General features: G+C 42.6%; 1 protein-coding gene and 1 long non-coding RNA gene across 4 annotated transcripts; one reads left to right on the top strand and one right to left on the bottom strand.

Moving 5' to 3' along the window:
- Window positions 1-306: 306 nt before the first annotated feature.
- LOC145452422 (uncharacterized) lies at window positions 307-5,672 on the bottom strand. Its single transcript, XR_013919351.1, has 3 exons — window positions 5,534-5,672; window positions 860-2,290; window positions 307-805 (listed from the first exon to the last, which is right to left on the bottom strand). It is a non-coding gene; the product is annotated as an uncharacterized LOC145452422 (long non-coding RNA).
- On the top strand, window positions 1,283-14,993 carry LOC145452418 (transmembrane protease serine 12-like). Of its 3 annotated transcripts, XM_080330608.1 has the most exons (8): window positions 1,283-1,520; window positions 1,603-1,728; window positions 2,468-2,566; window positions 5,642-5,805; window positions 7,429-7,517; window positions 7,670-7,906; window positions 11,500-11,683; window positions 14,712-14,993. In XM_080330608.1, the coding sequence occupies exons 1-8, from the start codon at window positions 1,283-1,285 to the stop codon at window positions 14,889-14,891; spliced, it is 1,317 nt and encodes a 438-aa protein (XP_080186734.1). In that variant the 3' UTR covers window positions 14,892-14,993. The 3 variants fall into 3 exon arrangements, with proteins under 3 accessions (XP_080186734.1, XP_080186735.1, XP_080186733.1); XM_080330609.1 differs by lacking the exon at window positions 1,603-1,728; XM_080330607.1 differs by lacking the exons at window positions 1,283-1,520; window positions 1,603-1,728 and having other exon boundaries at window positions 2,011-2,566.
- The last annotated feature ends 3,549 nt before the right edge of the window (window positions 14,994-18,542 follow it).

Here is an 18,542-nt window from a genome sequence, read left to right as displayed (position 1 = left end):
CATTGTTTCAGGTAGAAAGTAGAGTCTGGATAAAACATTCAAAAGTGAAGTGGTCATGACAACAGGAAGATGTAGATCCAGAATGACAGCAATAAGATTTATTTTTAAAAATTACTGCTTTTATGGTACCATTATTCATTCAGCCGTAGTTGTGAACAGGAACTGTCACCTGCTATCAATAACAGAGGTCTATAACGACTTGTCCCAATATATGTCTTTAAGCTGGTCGACTACTTTCCAGACCTCTCTACTTCTACTTCTGTATGACGACTCGTCCCAATGTATTTCTTTCAAATAGTCGAGTACTTCTCGGACATTCCTGCTTTTACTTGACATAGTTACAGATGTATAATTGTATATCTTTGGAATTGTTTCCAATTGTATTTAGGTATCAACAAGGGTCTACTTTTCATATGAGGTACAATTATTACTTTCATCCTCTCAAGATACATAATGTGATACACATTACACAAGACACAATGAGTTGTTGTAATGAACAGATAAGGACGTCAAAACGACCATGTGCCGAGCAACAACCAAACAACTATCTCGGCCTGGTGATATTTATTAACAACCGACGTAACGCGGTGACATTGTTCATGATATTCAGTTTTTCCTTGACATTTCCTGGCACCTTCATTCTCTTCTCTCTTATGCGTCCTTCACCGGGTTTTCAGGCTTGTGTAAAGATGATGTATGGTTTGGATGATTTTGAAATCCACGTCCTTCGTCCACATTACTTATTTCGCGTCATGTATGGTCTGGCCATTTCATTTGACCCTGTGCATTAGCCCATCTGTCAAAGCTGTAAATGAGGACATTTTCGATTTACTGAAAAGGAGGACAAATGGTAACCCACCGTATGGGAGGAGCCCAGATAAACCCCGTACCGCTGGCATTAACCACATAATTCATAGAAAGTTTCCTCACGCTCACGCAGCTATAATTCCATGAAGAAGGCTGCTTTTTATATGGACAATTGTAATTGAGGAGGGTAAGGCAGGTGTCTGGCATGTTGCCATCAGCACATTCTTACAAAAACCGATCTACATGTCAGAACGGCGGTTTTGACTCGCGGAAACGAAGCCTTTCGGGCGGTGGCATTATAGAGATTGTACAATCTCTATAGTGACATCGTTGAAAATTAGCATATTCCGCAATGGTGGTCTTGGACGAGGTCATTGAACTTTGTGGCTCACTGTCGTGTCATAATAAGTTTCCAGATTTCTGATCAATCTAAAAATGACGAAAATGCATCGTTGTTTCGGGTTGAAAAGCAAGAATGGAAACGCAGAATCCTGCCGCGCCAGCAGTTAACCTGCCTCACGCATCGATTTTCACCATTCGCCGAATCGGCCTGGCATTTTCGGTATTTTCGGCAGTCACACTTTTCATCGAATTTTACCTCTACCCGGTCGTCATAGCTCCTGCTATAAATTCTGCAGCTTCTGGTGACAAACAAAAAGAATTCGAAGCTACAACCGCCGCGTCTTTAATTCCTGCAACAACCATCGTAATTGGTAAGTCTCATTCATGACTACGCCTACACTAGGCTACACTTTTGCACTGCGCAGCTAGGTATGAATCCAGCACCTTCCGTAGATTCTCGCAAAGAAGCAGATGGCGAAGCTACTACGGTAGTCGTTTCTAGTCGTACTGTAAACGACTATGCTACTACCACAAGTATCACCGATGTGTCTCAAATTCCTACGCAAACTGTCTCATTTGGTAAGTTTTCTGTATTGAGTGCGGTGTTTCGGAATAAATCGGTCCGTTACCAATCTCAGATGAGTGGTGGATCTGATCTGATAACGCCCTCGCCCTCGAGCGTGTTATGAAATGTCCAGGGTCAGTGACCTCATTATGGGTTAGTGGCAATTCATAGTCACAATGGGCCTGTCCTCTTCCATAGTTTCGGACTCCAATCACAACATCGATCAGCTGTGGATTTGTATTCTTGGTATTGGAGCAACACCTCTGTCGTGACTAATATTAGAATAGGTTTTGATAATGGCCAAAGAAGATTCCAGCAACATAGATCGACGGCAGTCGTCGGCACACGGTCAAAGGAGGCCGTCCGTGCTGCCTAATGCATCGGATCGTCGTGCCTCAGTGCTGCATAGACCAAACGATCGTAGGATGTCTACCGCGTTGCCAAATACAACAGGTCGCCGATCTTCCGTTCTGCACAAAGTCAATGATCATTCCGCATTTCGTCGGAGTACTTCCATGGAAAGAAAACGAAAGTATGCATCGGACCCCAGTAACCCGGATCGTCCGGGCTCGTCGTCTGCCAAAAAATACCGACCTTCATTTTCGCGGCAGAGGCCAAGGCGTGCTGTATTGAGTAAAACTGTATACATTCCAGTCATTGTGGTAGGGTTGATTATCGCGATAGGGGCAGGATTCGGTATCGGATTTGCAGTGTATCCCAACCTATTCAATTCCTATACCGCTTCCATTCAAGATCAACTGACAATCAATCCAATAGACATCCAATCGGATGATTCAGAAGAAATTTTGGTGCGTGTGACAACAGCCGAACCTACGACGACTCCTATTATTGGTACGTGATTGTTTATTCACGTAATCATTAGACTACCATGCTAGCTATAATGACTACTAAAGACTATCATCGTATTTGAAGTGCTAGTAGTCATATATCATAAAATCTAAGACGGACACACCAATGGTTCTATTATATAAAGACTGAGCCAGAAGGACAAAAGGGCGAAGTGATGAACAGAGGTGGTCAAAGTAGTGATTGTTAGTATACTCGAGTAGAAGCAGAAGTACAGATTTTCAAGTAGATAAAACTAAGTATTCGAGACCTATAGTTTTTCCACTTGAGTGGGCTAAGTATAGTATAAGTAGGCCAAATATAACTTACTTAAGTACTCCGAAAAAGTAGAAGTAGCCTCCTTACCGATCACCTCCGCTGATAATCGATCGAAGTGTAATATTATAGAGCCATTTATTCCGATATGACACAGGGTACCTTTGATCTGTATATTTATCACCGATCGACTTTTTGGGATACCCTTGCGAACCCATTATTACAGCCGTGTCGAAACCCAAATTTTCGCTGCATCACAAAAACGAAAACTACCGCATTACACATCCATAGAATACTATATAGATCAGTGGTTCCCGAATCCCAACGTTGACGATGTCGTCCTCCAGCGATTTTGAGAAACAAGTGACGAAAATACCAATGTGGCGGCTAGGGGGGCGAAAATGTTAGAACGTCCAGTGAAATATATTTAATTAACACCGCCAAAAATGCAAGTGAAGACGGCTTATTGTGCATATGATGCGAAAAAAAGTCAACTCAACAGTAATGTAGGCGCGGAAACCAATTTTCCGAGCACATACCACCTCAGAAAAATGACCTTTATAGTGTAAATTCACCAGTGATCAGACTTAGATGAATACGTTTCCCGATTATATGTCCTCTTTTTTATGGATCCGTAAAATGGGGGAGGGTGCGAAAATTTGAGTCGAGATTGACAAGGGAGCGATTAGTCGAAAAAGTTTGGGAGCCATCTGCTTTAGATAGAATGCCGGGTCGGTGCACAAGATGAACTCCGAAAGTAGGCCTATTAAAAAAATAAAACCATCGAAACATATTTTCATACAAAACATGAATAATTGGGGTGGAGAGAGCGCTTAAGCTCAAAGTGCTATTTTTAGATGATACACAAACTCCTTCTGTAAGCACGGGCTTGGTTGGCGGCTTTTGATAAAAGTCGACTCCAAGGCAATGAATGTTTGCTACACATCAGTGTGAATTGTGACATATGAGTCGGGAGTGTGTCTTGACGTCGCTGAACCCCTCAGCCTGACTCTGTGGACCCCCATTATAAGAATCACACATACTCGGAAAGGGTCGCTCACACTTTCATTTGTGTGCCTTGGAGTCGACTTTTATCAAAATACACCAGCCAAGGCTGTGTCAACAAAAAGAGTTCGTGTATCATCTAAAAATTGTACATTGAACGCTCTCGTATTCGACATTTCGTGCTGGTGACGTCATATTTTGTGTTACGATTGTTGATATACGTTGTTCTTTCGAATTCTCTACTAGTTGCTGACGATTACCCCTGACGAGTGTCAGCCGAAAATATTCGGGTTCATTTCAATATGAATATACTATTCAATTGTATATTGAAGTTCTGTACCTCCAAGAAGCTGTTCACTGGTTTATACATAGCAGAGATTAGCAGGTTTGGAAATTCTAATTCTATGTCCTAATCCAATCCAAATCCGAACTTCAACTTTTGTATATTCAAATCCGCGCTCAAAACTAATCCGATTCTAACTTGAAATTTAGAAAGAAAAATGCATATTTATGTAAGGGAGAAATTGGAATCTTTTTCTATCTCAACCAACAATTTTCTTGATTTAAGATAACTTAGCAAAGGGCTGTACCTCTCATGTTCGTTGGCACCGAGTGTACCATACTTGTAGTGTACCATAAGTACATCAATAACTGATCCGAATAAATTTTGTCGTCATTCGCCACACGAGATATAAATCTCCCAGAAAATCGGTAAATCTAATCCAAATCCTAATCCGTTCAGAAAAAATCAAGTATCCTAATCCGACCAAATTTCACAAATCCGGTTTTTTCAAATCCCCCAATCGGGGGAGGGTGAGCTCGAACGGGGCCCAAAGTTATTTCGTGAATTAACATGAACTATAGAGTATTGTTTGAAAATTTATGCAACTTTTGCAAAAAATTGTCACTCTATGCGTGATTTAATGGTGTCAAATATCTTGATTATTGGGTACCCTTCCCTCAAGAAAAAATACGCATGAGGTATAAAAATGGGCATTTTGGCGTCGGCTTTTACCGCGCCACGACGCACCAAGACATATGAAGTTTTGGGTCATGTAATATGTGACTCCGAGAAGTGTGCCAGAACGATTGTCAGCGAGAAAACCTTGGCCGAAAAGGACTGACCTCATGATGACCTAAAACTTCGATATGCATATATGTAGCCTATGTCCAATGTCCATATGCGCCTAAATGGCTGGCACCGAATGTTCCTGTCCTGGCCATCAGAGCCCCACAAGACAAATGACATGCCGCAGAGAAAAATTATTTGCCAGTGCAGAAATACTAATTTGAAATCGTGTGCGTCTTATATAGTTTGGTACGTTTGGGCGATTTCAATATCTTTTGACATAGCAGACAGGAGGTCACGAAATAACATCATATATGTAACGAAGTCACTATATCGACGGGTCCGCACGGATATGTTTACTTATTATTTCTTTCACGACCCTACATTTTCGAAGACACCCGACTCAGCTGTACCAGTAAATCTGATTGCGTAAGCGGAGTATAAAAAATTGATTATAGCAATATATGGACTTCCCGAGCATATTGGCCGATTCAATCATGACTTTTGGAAAATTTTCGCGCTTCACGCGTTTAGGTGATAAAAGCTTTCACAGCATACAGTACAACAAATCTCGCTGATAAGTAGCGGCAAAGGTATAGGCTGATAAGGGTTTGGTTTATCACCTTGTGGGGGTCCAAGCACAACGTTCTTTTTTTGTGGTGGGGGGCAGACGAAGCGCTGTTTCGGTCCTGTATAGACACTGCTGCTATCGGCTCGGCTTTAATTTTCAGTGAATGGAATCGACTCCCGGAGTTGCGGGAGCTCGGCGATGGCAAGAGCTGTTTCATCGCGATCACGGCGGGCAACTGAAAACAATTTCGACAATGCAATTCGGAGTAGGACCAAAAGAATTGTAAATGGCGTTGAAGCATCATTATTAAATTTTCCTTGGCAAGTGAGTGCGTGACATCATAATCTACGCCACCGCCACGTTAGGGGTCCCATGGTTGCTATGAACAGATGTATTTCGAATGACGCATAATTTGTCATTCTGACGCAAACTATACGACACGCTATGTAGGATATGACGTCACACATGCTCAAAATTTTGAATCCACTTCGTTCACGGCAAATATAGTTGTAGAAGTCAGTCAAGGATTTTAGTTAGACACACTACGGATAAATGCTTTTATAGAGATCGGTTAGTAGTGAGGTAGCCCACTTCTTATTTTGGGAGTACTCCAGTAAGATTTCTCTTGACACTGCTTACTCAAGTCGTCATGTTTTTGGACCACTTTCACTTCTACTTGACATTTCTTGAGGCGAAGTATATACTTTTTGCACCTTGGATTAGAACTTGGTATAGAACTGGGGCCGCCAACTCAAAAGGGGTCGCGTGCCACTTTACAAATGTCGTAGAGGTCGAGGACTGCTTGAACTCAATATCGATATAAAATAGGACACCAGTATAACAACCACGGTAGTAAATCGTTACGTCAGTACAACGATGTGCTCTCTAACATGTGAGACGGGCATAGCTGCCTAAAATTATATTTTAATAATATAGGAATACAAATACAGCAAAAATATCATGATCATCACTTTCATTTTATTTTGAACTATGAACTGCGCACGATACCTGACAACACTTTTGAGCGATAAAGAATCTATATTGGGATTAGCAAGACACGGTATTTGCTAGAAAGCTATCTCCTCGTAAAACTTGATCTTGTGAGATGGTAGCCCAAGTAGTTTTTAAGCGTCTCGGTTTTGGCAGCGTCTGGGACTTTGGACCATTGTACGTCAAGGCAATATATGCCCGTTCATATCAGCTAATTCTTCCTCCGTGGAATGCTATTCCCATCGCTGAAGCCGAATCATCTAGTGAGGAATGTTGCGCATAGGAGATACGCTTCTTTTGATGAACAACAATATTTTTGATCTGACATAATTTCAGCATTTCTTTACTAAGCGTAAACTTTACTAAGCGTTCTCCCTACATCTCAAGTCAGGTCGTCCACTTCGTGATCGGTTGACTAAAAAAAAGGTCATCTTACCGCCCAGAGCCAAAATCACCGTTTTTCACTCCGAAATACCCGCCGGAGCGTCACTTTTGTGCTAATTTACGGCATATCACTCTCAATTTGCTCTGAATCTGACCTAAATTTTCAAAAAGGAGGACAAAATCTCAAAAAAGAGGACAAACGGGCGTCCTCCGAGGACACTTTCAAAAAAGAGGACAAATCCTCTTAAAAGAGGACGTATGGTAACCCTAATATATGATATATATACGGCGTCTTCTGCATTGTTACTTATACTCTTTTACGAAAATCTGCACTCGATAAAACATTGTTTATATATGTCAATAGAACCGTGATTACCGAATATCCTCATACCCAGCCATTTTCGATGTAACAGATGTATTATTATATTCATATCATCAGAACTCATAAGACCTCTCTTATGGAATCTCGCAATGCCCTTATTAATATTATCACTGTGGTGTATAGGCCCTATGTTGTAATTTTACCGGTATTTTTGCATGAGCTGGTCCATATTTAACAGAAATGACTTGCAGATTTCGTTGTGGTCTGACGGGGGACACACGTGCGGAGGATCTATCATTTCTTCCCACTGGATTCTCACCGCTGCTCATTGCCTGCAACCGTAAGTTCTTTTGCTGTGTCCAAATCGATTCCACAAATAAATAGATTCTGCACATTATATCCCTGCTGTCTAAGGCTAACGCTAAAGCTATCAAGAGCGCAGCCCTGCGATATTCCCGAATTCTACTAAGCAACTCCTCCGTTTCATATTAGGAACAACGACCCGAAGAACTGGACGCTTCACGCGGGCGCGAATCTCCAGTACGAGATGGCCGGCGGGCAGTCGCAGGCGCTGCGATTCAGCGCGCTTGTCATCCACCCGAGCTTTTCCACCAGCACTTACGAAAACGACATCGCCCTGATGCGAACCGAAAGCCCGCTGCGCATGACAGAGATGGTGGCTCCCGTGTGCCTGCCGACTTCGGACGCGGAGGTGGAACCGGGAAACAGGTGATGGTCTCCGGTTCGTCTTTAAGAATATTTGTGATGGAGACTTGAGAAAAACTGGGGGCTGGGCGGCGATTTCTTTGTAACAACGGTGTTACCTGCAGGGCTTTGGAGCCGGAGCCGGAGCCCCGGAGCCGTGCATTTTTACCGAAGCAGGAGCCGGAGCCGGAGCTGGAGCCAGTTATTTGAGGGGTAGCTCCGGCTCCGACTTGTTTCATAAAATGCTATTATACATGCAGCAACCATATCTGTTGAATTCACATAATTCAACAGCAGGTCTTCGCGAAATTAAGAATATTTTCCTCTTTGGCGAAATATGCCTGTGAATTGTGGGTATTCGGCATACCCGTAATTTCATCATTAGCACAACCTCGTTGGCCAATTGTATACGTTTCGAAAATAATGATCACTATGTAATTTCGTTGCACATGTCGGTATGACGGGCACGAGCAGAGAAATTCCATCTCATCGTTGCTATGAATCGGATGATCAAATACTCGTTTTTTCGTGATAGTTCTTTAATCGGGCCGCGAAATTGGACAGTGTTGAGTATGCAATTATGCATGCTAATTGGAATTCATTACTGCGCATCATCGTCATTCACTTCAGTAAGGATTTTCGAGCGTAAATAGGGGATGCCAGAAGAGTAGCCCAAAACCCCATGGTATTTTATGTTGGAGACAAATTACTGATTTGATACGCGATTTCCAATTTGTAGGCTAATCATCTGTTTCGTAAATTTGTAAATGTGCAATGTGCATACTGCATAGTTTAATTCGTTATAGGCATGGCACAGTGTTTATAATTCGATTATTCGATTCGTTTCGTCGGGAAAATATTATATTCCGATAAACTTGATCGACACCGGGTGGACTGGTAACGAGTGCACCAATATCGAACTTCAAACCATTGGCCATTTGGTACAAATCGAATTTCTATTGATCTCGTCGTTATATCCGCCCATATTGCTCTTACTACAGTTACAGTTGAATAATAATCGCACATTTAAAGATTGTATTGAGCTGTATGGCTTAAAATTAACGAGTACAGGACCTGTGTTAAAACGCCGCATCAGAATTTTAATGCTGTATACAGCAATGGCACGGGGTAAAGTGCGTTCTAGTGCAACTATGATGTTATCTACAATTGACAAGTATTCATTATGTCGTCACAAACTGGCACGGCGGCACCTATGTCTTCGTTGCTGCATCCGATGTTACTGACGGCTGACAGACTCTAGATTACTATAGATACCTAACCTACGGGTAAATTAGTCATATATATATAGACCAGGGGTGACCAACCTTTTCGACTAAAGGGCCACATGAAATTGACGAACGAGTGCGCTGCCCACTAGCCGTGCCAGGCGCGTAAAAATTTTCAAAGTTATTAATATTATTACTTTGGTATATTACGGGTCGATTGTATACCGCCCACTGGGCTCAGTTTGCAAGGACAGGACTATTCGGCATCTGGACAAATCGATATCGATAATTTTCGCTAATATACGACAATCATTTTGTGCCTACATTTCATCGTCGACGATCTTTCTGCGAGCGCAAACGCGAAAATACTTTCTCCCGTAATTGCGAATAATCTATAGTTAGACTCAATCGGCTAAATCAGGCGTTTTTTCATTTACGGGTGGGGGTAGGCTACAAAGAAAGAAATCGCGTGACAATTAAACACGCGAAGCGTGAAGAAAAATTTTACTACTTTTTTAGTTTATTTTAATGTACGACGATTTATCAAAAATGTGACTGGACCCTGGATCTGCCAATGCGTCGAAATTGATATTTTAGTCATCAACATCCCAAGTGTCGCGGCCAGACTAATCATATTTTTGGTTGGCCTTGCAAGTTCACAATCTGAGCAATTTAATTTCGATAATATAACAGAATTTCGATATTATAATGGGAAATTAGCTCGCTGGCCACCCAAAACCTTCTCGTGTGCCACATATGGCCCGCAGGCCGCGGGTTGCCCACCCCTGATATAGACAGACACCTTCGATAGTTTTCAGGGCCGGAGCCGGAGCTGGAACCGGAGCAGTGGTAATAATGCGGCTCCGGAGCTGGAGCCGGAGCTAATCTATGCTAGAAAAAAGCTCCGGAGCCGGAGCTGGAGCAATGCAAATTTAGGGCTGCTCCGAAGCCCTGGTTACCTGGACGATCAATTATGATGACCTAGTTTAAATCAGGCCTGGTCCAGGTAGTCGGCGTTACTATACTGTAGCAGAAGTAACGCAGTGAAATTCTACTCAATTACAAATAAAAGTATTAATTTCCAGAACATGTCGAAACTACTTCAAGAGAAATGGAAGGTGTGAATAGCATTCAAATAACTTGTCGATTTGGTAGAGACGCTTGCACATACTTTTAGAAGTTAGTCGGTGATGACAATAATTGCAGAGTGCCAGGGCTGTAATGACTAGAGTTCGACTCGAGTCGTGATTTTCTGGTGAATCGACGTGACTCGAGTCATTGTGAATGACTCGGATCAAGTCATATGACTCGAGACTATAGGACGGCCCGGACAGACATTTCATTGTAACTTCGAAGAATAGTGAAGTGATCCCATTATTGGTATTTCGTCTATCAGTCCTAGTATACTTGGAGAATAGGGCCAGAAGCTGTTAAGAACGAGGATAATTACGATATTATCAATGCGAGCCATTCTATGTCACCCGAGCAGAGTTGTAAAAAGCGGGCTGAACTCAAAACGGAACAGTAAACACTATGACTTGGACTCGGACTCGAGTCACAACACTATGACTTGGACTCGATCCTCTGCTTGGACTCGGACTTGACTTAGAGGTGAATTGGTAATGACTCGACTTGACTCGAGTCAAAACTATAAAAGTGAGATTGACTTTTGACTCTGAAACTTATGAGTTGGTTACAACCCTGCAGAGTGCATCAGTGTTACTAACGCAAAATGACGAATGGCAATAGAAATAGACGAAATTTCTGGAATAAATTGGGTTACCGCGAAACGGGGGATATTTGGACCAGTCGATATCACAATTTCACTAAGAAATGTGATGCAAACATATACCCCAAACCTGCTTTCTACTTTACAAAATCCAGTCAAAAAGGAAGGAGTGAGAAAAAGAGAGAGACCATATTCTTTTTTCGCCTGCACCGTCGAGATGCTTTGATGACGGAGATGCGATACGGCCTAGCAAGGTCATCCAGTCTGCACCCTCGTTTTTTTCTCCTCAATGCTGTCCGTGATTGCTGAGCGCCTAGCGGGATAGCTACACATACCAGTTTTCGAGTCTTTGGTCTGACCCGGCCTGGGATCGAGCCCATGACCTACCGATCAAGAAGCCGGGCGCATCACCATTACACTATCTCGCTCGGTGTTAGAAGTAGAAGTTGAAGTAGTCAACCACCTGAGTAAATAACGCAAGTAAATAAAATATTCTTGAGGACTCTGGAAAAGTAGAAGTACTTCGTCCATTACTGACCATCTCTGGAAACAGATGACGGGACAATGTCGAAGACGGAAATACCGGGAAAAAGAGTTTTCCGCCCCTGTCCATATGTTTCCGTGTCCTGTACTCCTTTAAAACATCACGCATTGCGTTCCAGTTGCTTCATATCGGGATGGGGCGCTAAGAAGGAAGGCGGCTCAGCAACCGATTCGTTACTGAACGCCACTGTTGAAATCATAGACGGTTTTGTGTGCAACGGAGACGAATGGTTAGGCGGTCTGGTCGCAGATAGCATGATGATATGTGCCGGGAAGGAAAGTGGAGAAGTTGACGCCTGTCAGGTAAACATATTTTGCGATACATATAGGGTTGCATTTAAAACAAATTGCCAATTTGAAAAGAGCAAAATTGTGTTTTTTCACAGGTTATATAATAATTATGCCATACTTGTGTAAATACTGTCGAAAAACATGTATTATGAGTAGGGCGATTTTTTGACATGTCAAAATAAATCAAAATTTTGTCAAGATTGTAGCGTTAGGACAAATAATTGTCAAAATTGTTTACAAAGTCAAAAAAAATTGCCACCTGGATTTCGTTTTATTGTAAATGTTTGCACTGTCGGTGAACTTATCATTTCACATTTTACAGCTGGTAGCCTACTTTATAGGCTTACCGTTGTAGACGGCCCATTGTCTGCTCATTGTGAATCATAAACGGTCAAATGAAACAAATAGGTTGATATGGTGTTATGCTCAACGTACCGCATGATGAAAAATTCTGATGTAGACAACATGGCAGAATGAAGCAACACGGTGTGTCGCCAGCATTGCACGCACAACTTCGGTGTTGCCAGGCAACAACTGCTGTTGTTGAACGTTCTGTCTTCATTCTTGGCAAGCTAATAGTAAGGACAGACACTTAGCCGATTTCCACGCGAGAATGTAGGAAAGTATCTGTCGTTCTACTACAACACATTTTAATAATTTCTACCATAATGCGTGATGTAACTATACTGGAATTCTTCATAGGTCCAGATTTCGTCAAAATAAAGTATTTCAAGTAAAAATTTGTCTGTTTTTACGTCAAAAAAGTTTGTCAGGCCAAACTACTTCGTAAGGACAGACAGAGTCAACCAGAAATGAAGATAAGTAGTACAATTCTAATATTTTCTGGGAAACCACCAAATTTGCAATTTGCATACATGAGGTCAAAATTTTGTCAAAATTAGGTTTCTTACGGTTGAGAAATGTCAAATTTTATATTTTTCAGGTCAAAATCTTCCGGGGTTAGGTAAAAAAATCACCTTCATTATGAGCCTACGGACGATTTGCACCCGATATAGTCGAGAGTCGACGTACGCGATATGGAATGGTTGAAACCCTCGAAATCGTCGTCGCGGTTCCACAGTTATAGAACGTAGTTATAGGCAGGGCTGTGAAGTCGGAGTCGGTGAAGTCATAGTTTCGCTAATTTTTGCCGTAATAGAGTCGGAGTCTCAAAAATTTTTAGCGCTCCTTGAAGTCGGAGTCGTGAAACAATACTGGATTGAGTCGGGGTCGGAGTTTGTGAATATTGTCCTGACTCCTTCTCCGACTCGCAACTTCTTTAATATGGAAGAAAGTGCTTTCAAAGATCTCCTAAAATTACTAAATAAATAAAATAGGAAATGTAGCCTATGTACCAACAATCACTATTATTAGTAACGGTATTGATAATATTGGACACTATTTGCAAATTGCAATTCAGTTGCACAGAGGAAGAACATTGCAAGACGCATCTACGTGACCAACGTAAAATTGGTGATGCAATCACAAATTAGTGCATTTTTTCGAATTATGCCATGATACTGTGAAATAGTAAATAAATCGTTTGGTTTTGTAAATGTAACAACATCACTTGTAAAATTGATGCTAACATAACTAAACGCTGCTTCCCACTTGACAAAATCAAAAATATTTCTAGTAATAAGTAGCCTAGCTCTGCTGCAAGGGACGAACAAATCTTTAATATAGAGTGCAAGTATATAGTCCTAGTTCATGAATACTTGACTAAGTGCATGTAGACATATATTGTTTGACTACTCCCTAAATTTCGTTTCTTACGACCACCGTTTCTTAGGAGTAAAAGAGTGTGTATGCTTGTCATCAGCATAGCGTGTAATAGTGAGAAAATTTGTACATCTCTGTAATAGTTGCTCACTCATACTTAAGAGGTACACTTTTATTGTTTTTATCCACATTTTAATTATACAGGATGGGATATATATCATGTTTGAATGATTCATGCATATTAGAGCAGTGATTCCCAAACTTTTTCAGCCTGCGGCACACTAACAAAATTCTTCAACGCTCGCGGCTTCAAAATAATATTTTCCGAGTGCAGAGTTTGATAAAATTGGTATCAATCGAAAGCTACCACGGTTACTGATTGCTAAAATATAAATTTTATTATTCTCGTGGTCCCGGAACCCCCAAAATCAGCCTCGAATTTTGTATTGTAACGTAGTTTGGTATTGTGACGCAACAATGCCGTCTGGAAGCAGGAGAGGACGCTGTGTTATCATAGTGACCTATATGGTGTCGACACAGGCAAATCTCACGCCTCAGTGAAATTGTATCACGTTACAATTTCCATTTGGCTACAGGCAATTTGACGGTCATTTTTGACCGGCTTGCCGAGCATTAAATTTGGTAAAACGGGTATCAATCGAAAGCTGACTCTACACTGATTACGAAAATATAAATTTTATTCCGCTCGTTGCCCTGGAACTCCCACAATCAGCCTCGAATTTTTCATTGTTATGGAGATTGGCATTGGGACGCAACAATGCTGTCTGGTGAAACGAGAGAGCAGCTCAAGAGAAAAAGAGCCAGACAGCATTGTTGCGTCCCAATGCCAATCTCCATAACAATGAAAAATTCGAGGCTGATTGTGGGAGTTCCAGGGCCACGAGCGGAATAAAATTTATATTTTCGTAATCAGTGCAGATGAGTCAGCTTTCGATTGATACCCGTTTTACCAAATTTAATGCTCGGCAAGCTGGTCAAAACCGACCGTCAAATTGCCTGTAGCCAAATGGAAATTGTGACGTAATACAATTTCACTGAGGCGTGAGATTTGCCTGTGTCGACACCATATAGGACACTATGGTGTTATAGTCTTCATGGGACAATAATGACTCACACGAAGATCACACCATAGTAGGACACCATGCCTTGACCATGAAAATAATCTAAAAAAAATTGCTATGCTTGTACCATAACCTTTAATAAGGGCTATGCTTGTACTATAAGTAGACTAAACTTATTCAGTACTCCGACTTAAAGTAAGTGTACTTTGCTACCGACGACCGCCTCTGCGTTTCAGGGTGATTCAGGAGGGCCGTTATCATGTCAGAGAGAAGATGGAAGGTTTGTGGTCTCCGGCATAGTGAGCTGGGGAATCGGGTGCGGAACTTACAGAATGCCCGGCGTTTACACGCGGACATCGCATTATCGAAATTGGATTATGGAATCCATACAAATTGCGGACTTGAATTACCCATAATATTTGCATGTCTGTTTTTGATTTTCGAGTATGACCGTAATATAATTCGTCGCGGGCGGCTCTGTGTACTGGGCGACCGAGGATACTGATATAACGAGCAAATCGTTTTGTTGCGAACTCAAATGTGCGTAATGGATAGTGACAGCTAGTCGGGGTCTGTAGGAAATTTGGCTGTATCCAGCTAATCTACATAATTTTTAACCTAAGGGAGCTAATAGGGAATATATCACGTCTCGGCATTGCAGTTGAAGCTGAACATAAAAAAATTGGATTATAGCTTTCCGCTAGTAGACCTATGTTTACTTTTTGGGGTATTCAAGCCCGGTAATTCCCCTTCACCGATACACGATTTCGCCACTTCTGATCTTGAGTCAGTGATCGAATCGCACACGACACGTAAGAAGAATTGATTATACTATCTAATGTTCATATTGATTGAGCCTATTTGTGAACGATGTTCTGCCCTACGGCTGCAGCGTACAGCTATTTAATGTGAAGGTACTGTGCTGCTGTAGGAGAATGGTGATTTATTGTCATGAGAATTGCGACACTCGACTTATGCAGAGTCATGCAGAAGGAGGAATATAAATTCAACGAATTAGCCGACAGAGATGAAAAGTTGAAGGTAGCTTTGTAGGCGTGGCACCGATATGATGCTGCTGCGCGGTGTAATTGCAATGTATTCGGATCCCAGTTGAGATTATTCCATCCGCATCCACTCTCACATTGACGATTTTTTGTTATTTCATGAATATATAGTTGGAGCTTGCAGTTGGTCACTCATTACGACACGTTAATGCTTAATTTGCTTATGGTTTCTGTGTCTGTAAGTGCTAACATTCGAAGGTCTATGCGATATGCTAGATCTGTGACAAGAAAATGAGTCTTCTTGATTCAAAATATAACATGTCATAACTAGGGCAAGTTTTTGTTGCAGTTAAATCCGCGGAAAGTTGCATTTATTTATTTATTTTTGACAAAAGCTGCACTAAAAGACCACATTTTGCTCGGTTGACTAGAAAAAAAAGGTCAATTTACCGGTTCAGCTCCCAAAATACCTGTACTTCGGTGCTGATTTACGGGCATCCCTAAAAGACGGAGAAGCGGAGGCAGCGGAGACAGCGGAGGCAGCGGAGAACGGACCCTAAAACGCGGAAGCAACGGAGACGGCGGAGAGAGCCAAAAATGCCGATTCCTAAAAGACGGAGATAGCGGAGGAAGCGGAGAGCGGAGCTTTCGGTCATTAACCTTTACAGACACGCGCGACATAGCGGACGGATACTGAAAGCGGAGTTCGGGACCCCGCGAAATGGACATAGCGGACGGTTATATAATATAGAAAGCGGAGATCAGGGCGTATCGGAAGATGTTTCGAAGCAGTGGAGAATAACGGAGAAGTCAGCCATGCGAGTTCAAGGCCAATTTGGCGACTGATTGCCCGTCGATGAGATGACATAGCGGGCGGTTATATAATACAAGGAAAGCGGAGATCGGGACGTATCGGAAAATGTTTCGAAGCAGTGGAGAATAACGGAGAAGTCAGCCATGCAAGTTCAAGGCCAATTTGGCGACTGATTGCCCGTCGATGAGATGACAAAGCGGACGGATACTGAAAGCGGAGTTCGGGGCCCCGCGAAATAGACATAGCAGACGGTTATATAATATAGAATGCGGAGATCAGGGCGTATCGGATGATGTTTCGAAGCAGTGGAGAATAACGGAAGCAGTGGAGAATAACGGAGAAGTCAGCCATGCGAGTTCAAGGCTAATTTGGCGACTGATTGCCCGTCGATGAGATGACATAGCGGGCGGTTATATAATACAAGGAAAGCGGAGATCGGGACGTATCGGAAGATGTTTCGAAGCAGTGGAGAATAACGGAGAAGTCAGCCATGCGAGTTCAAGGCCAATTTGGCGACTGATTGCCCGTCGATGAGATGACATAGCGGACGGATACTGAAAGCGGAGTTCGGGGCCCCGCGAAATAGACATAGCGGCTCCGCTATAGGAAGATGTTTCGAAGCAGTGGAGAATAACGGAGAAGTCAGCCATGCGAGTTCAAGGCCGATTTGGCGACTGATTGCCCGTCGATGAGATGACATAGCGGACGGATACTGAAAGCGGAGTTCGGGGCTCCGCGAAATATACATAGCGGACGGTTATATAATATAGAATGCGGAGATCAGGGCGTATCGGAAGATGTTTCGAAATAGTGGAGTATAACGGAGAAGTCAGCCATGCGAGTTCCAGGCCAATTGGGCGACTGATTGCCCGTCGATGAGATGACATAGCGGGCGGTTATATAATACAAGGAAAGCGGAGATCGGGACGTATCGGAAGATGTTTCGAAGCAGTGGAGAATAACGGAGAAGTCAGCCATGCGAGTTCAAGGCCGATTTGGCGACTGATTGCCCGTCGATGAGATGACATAGCGGACGGATACTGAAAGCGGAGTTCGGGGCTCCGCGAAATATACATAGCGGACGGTTATATAATATAGAATGCGGAGATCAGGGCGTATCGGAAGATGTTTCGAAGCAGTGGAGAATTACGAAGAAGTCAGCCATGCGAGTTCAAGGCCGATTTGGCGACTGATTGCCCGTCGATGAGATGACATAGCGGACGGTTATATCGTTATAATATACTGAAAGCGGAGTTCGGGGCGTAACGAAATATATTTCGAAACAGCAGAGAATAACGGAGAAGTCAGCCATGCCAGTTCAACGCTAATTTGGCGACTGATTGCCCGTCGATGAGATGACATAGCGGGCGGTTATATAATACAAGGAAAGCGGAGATCGGGACGTATCGGAAGATGTTTCGAAGCAGTGGAGAATAACGGAGAAGTCAGCCATGCCAGTTCAAGGCTAATTTGGCGACTGATTGCCCGTCGATGAGATGACATAGCAGGCGGTTATATAATACAAGGAAAGCGGAGATCGGGACGTATCGGAAGATGTTTCGAAGCAGTGGAGAATAACGGAGAAGTCAGCCATGCAAGTTCAAGGCCAATTGGGCGACTGATTGCCCGTCGATGAGATGACATAGCGGGCGGTTATATAATACAAGGAAAGCGGAGTTCCGGGCGTATCGGAAGATGTTTCGAAGCAGCGGAGAATAACGGAGAAGTCAGCCATGCGAGTTCAAGGACAATTTGGTGTATTTCGAACTATTCGACAATATATAACCGGCACATATTTTTTTCGATCTGAGAACTAATAATTCACTCCAAAATTTTCTGAAAACCTGAAACTGCTCATCTAACGTTACTGTCACACAGGGTTGTAACCAAGTCACAAGGCTCCGAGTCACAAGTCAATCTCAGTTTTGACTCGAGGTCTGATACGATCTGAGGTTGGATCGATCTCAAAATGCGGCGTTGGAGCATTGAGCAAGCGCTTTCCGAGTCAAGCCCTTTGACTCGAGGCCTTACTCATTCACCGTTTTTTACGGTATTGCCAATAATATTGAGTGCATGGAAATTGTGCTGTGAGCATGTTTGGTGCCTGAATTCACAATTTCAATTGTAATATATACAGAGGTGGTCAGTAACGAGGTACTTCTACTTTTTCGAAGTGCTCAAGTTGTTTTCCTCTACTTCTGGTACTTACTCAGGGAGATCTGATTTTCACTACTTCTACTTCGTAATAT

Source organism: Botryllus schlosseri, chromosome 12, assembly GCF_051294905.1.
Source record: "Botryllus schlosseri isolate E-star chromosome 12, Bs_hap1, whole genome shotgun sequence".
NCBI classification, from domain to species: domain Eukaryota; kingdom Metazoa; phylum Chordata; class Ascidiacea; order Stolidobranchia; family Styelidae; genus Botryllus; species Botryllus schlosseri.
The sequence above is the reverse complement of the archived record's forward strand: the minus strand, read 5'-3'. Positions and strand labels throughout refer to the sequence as shown.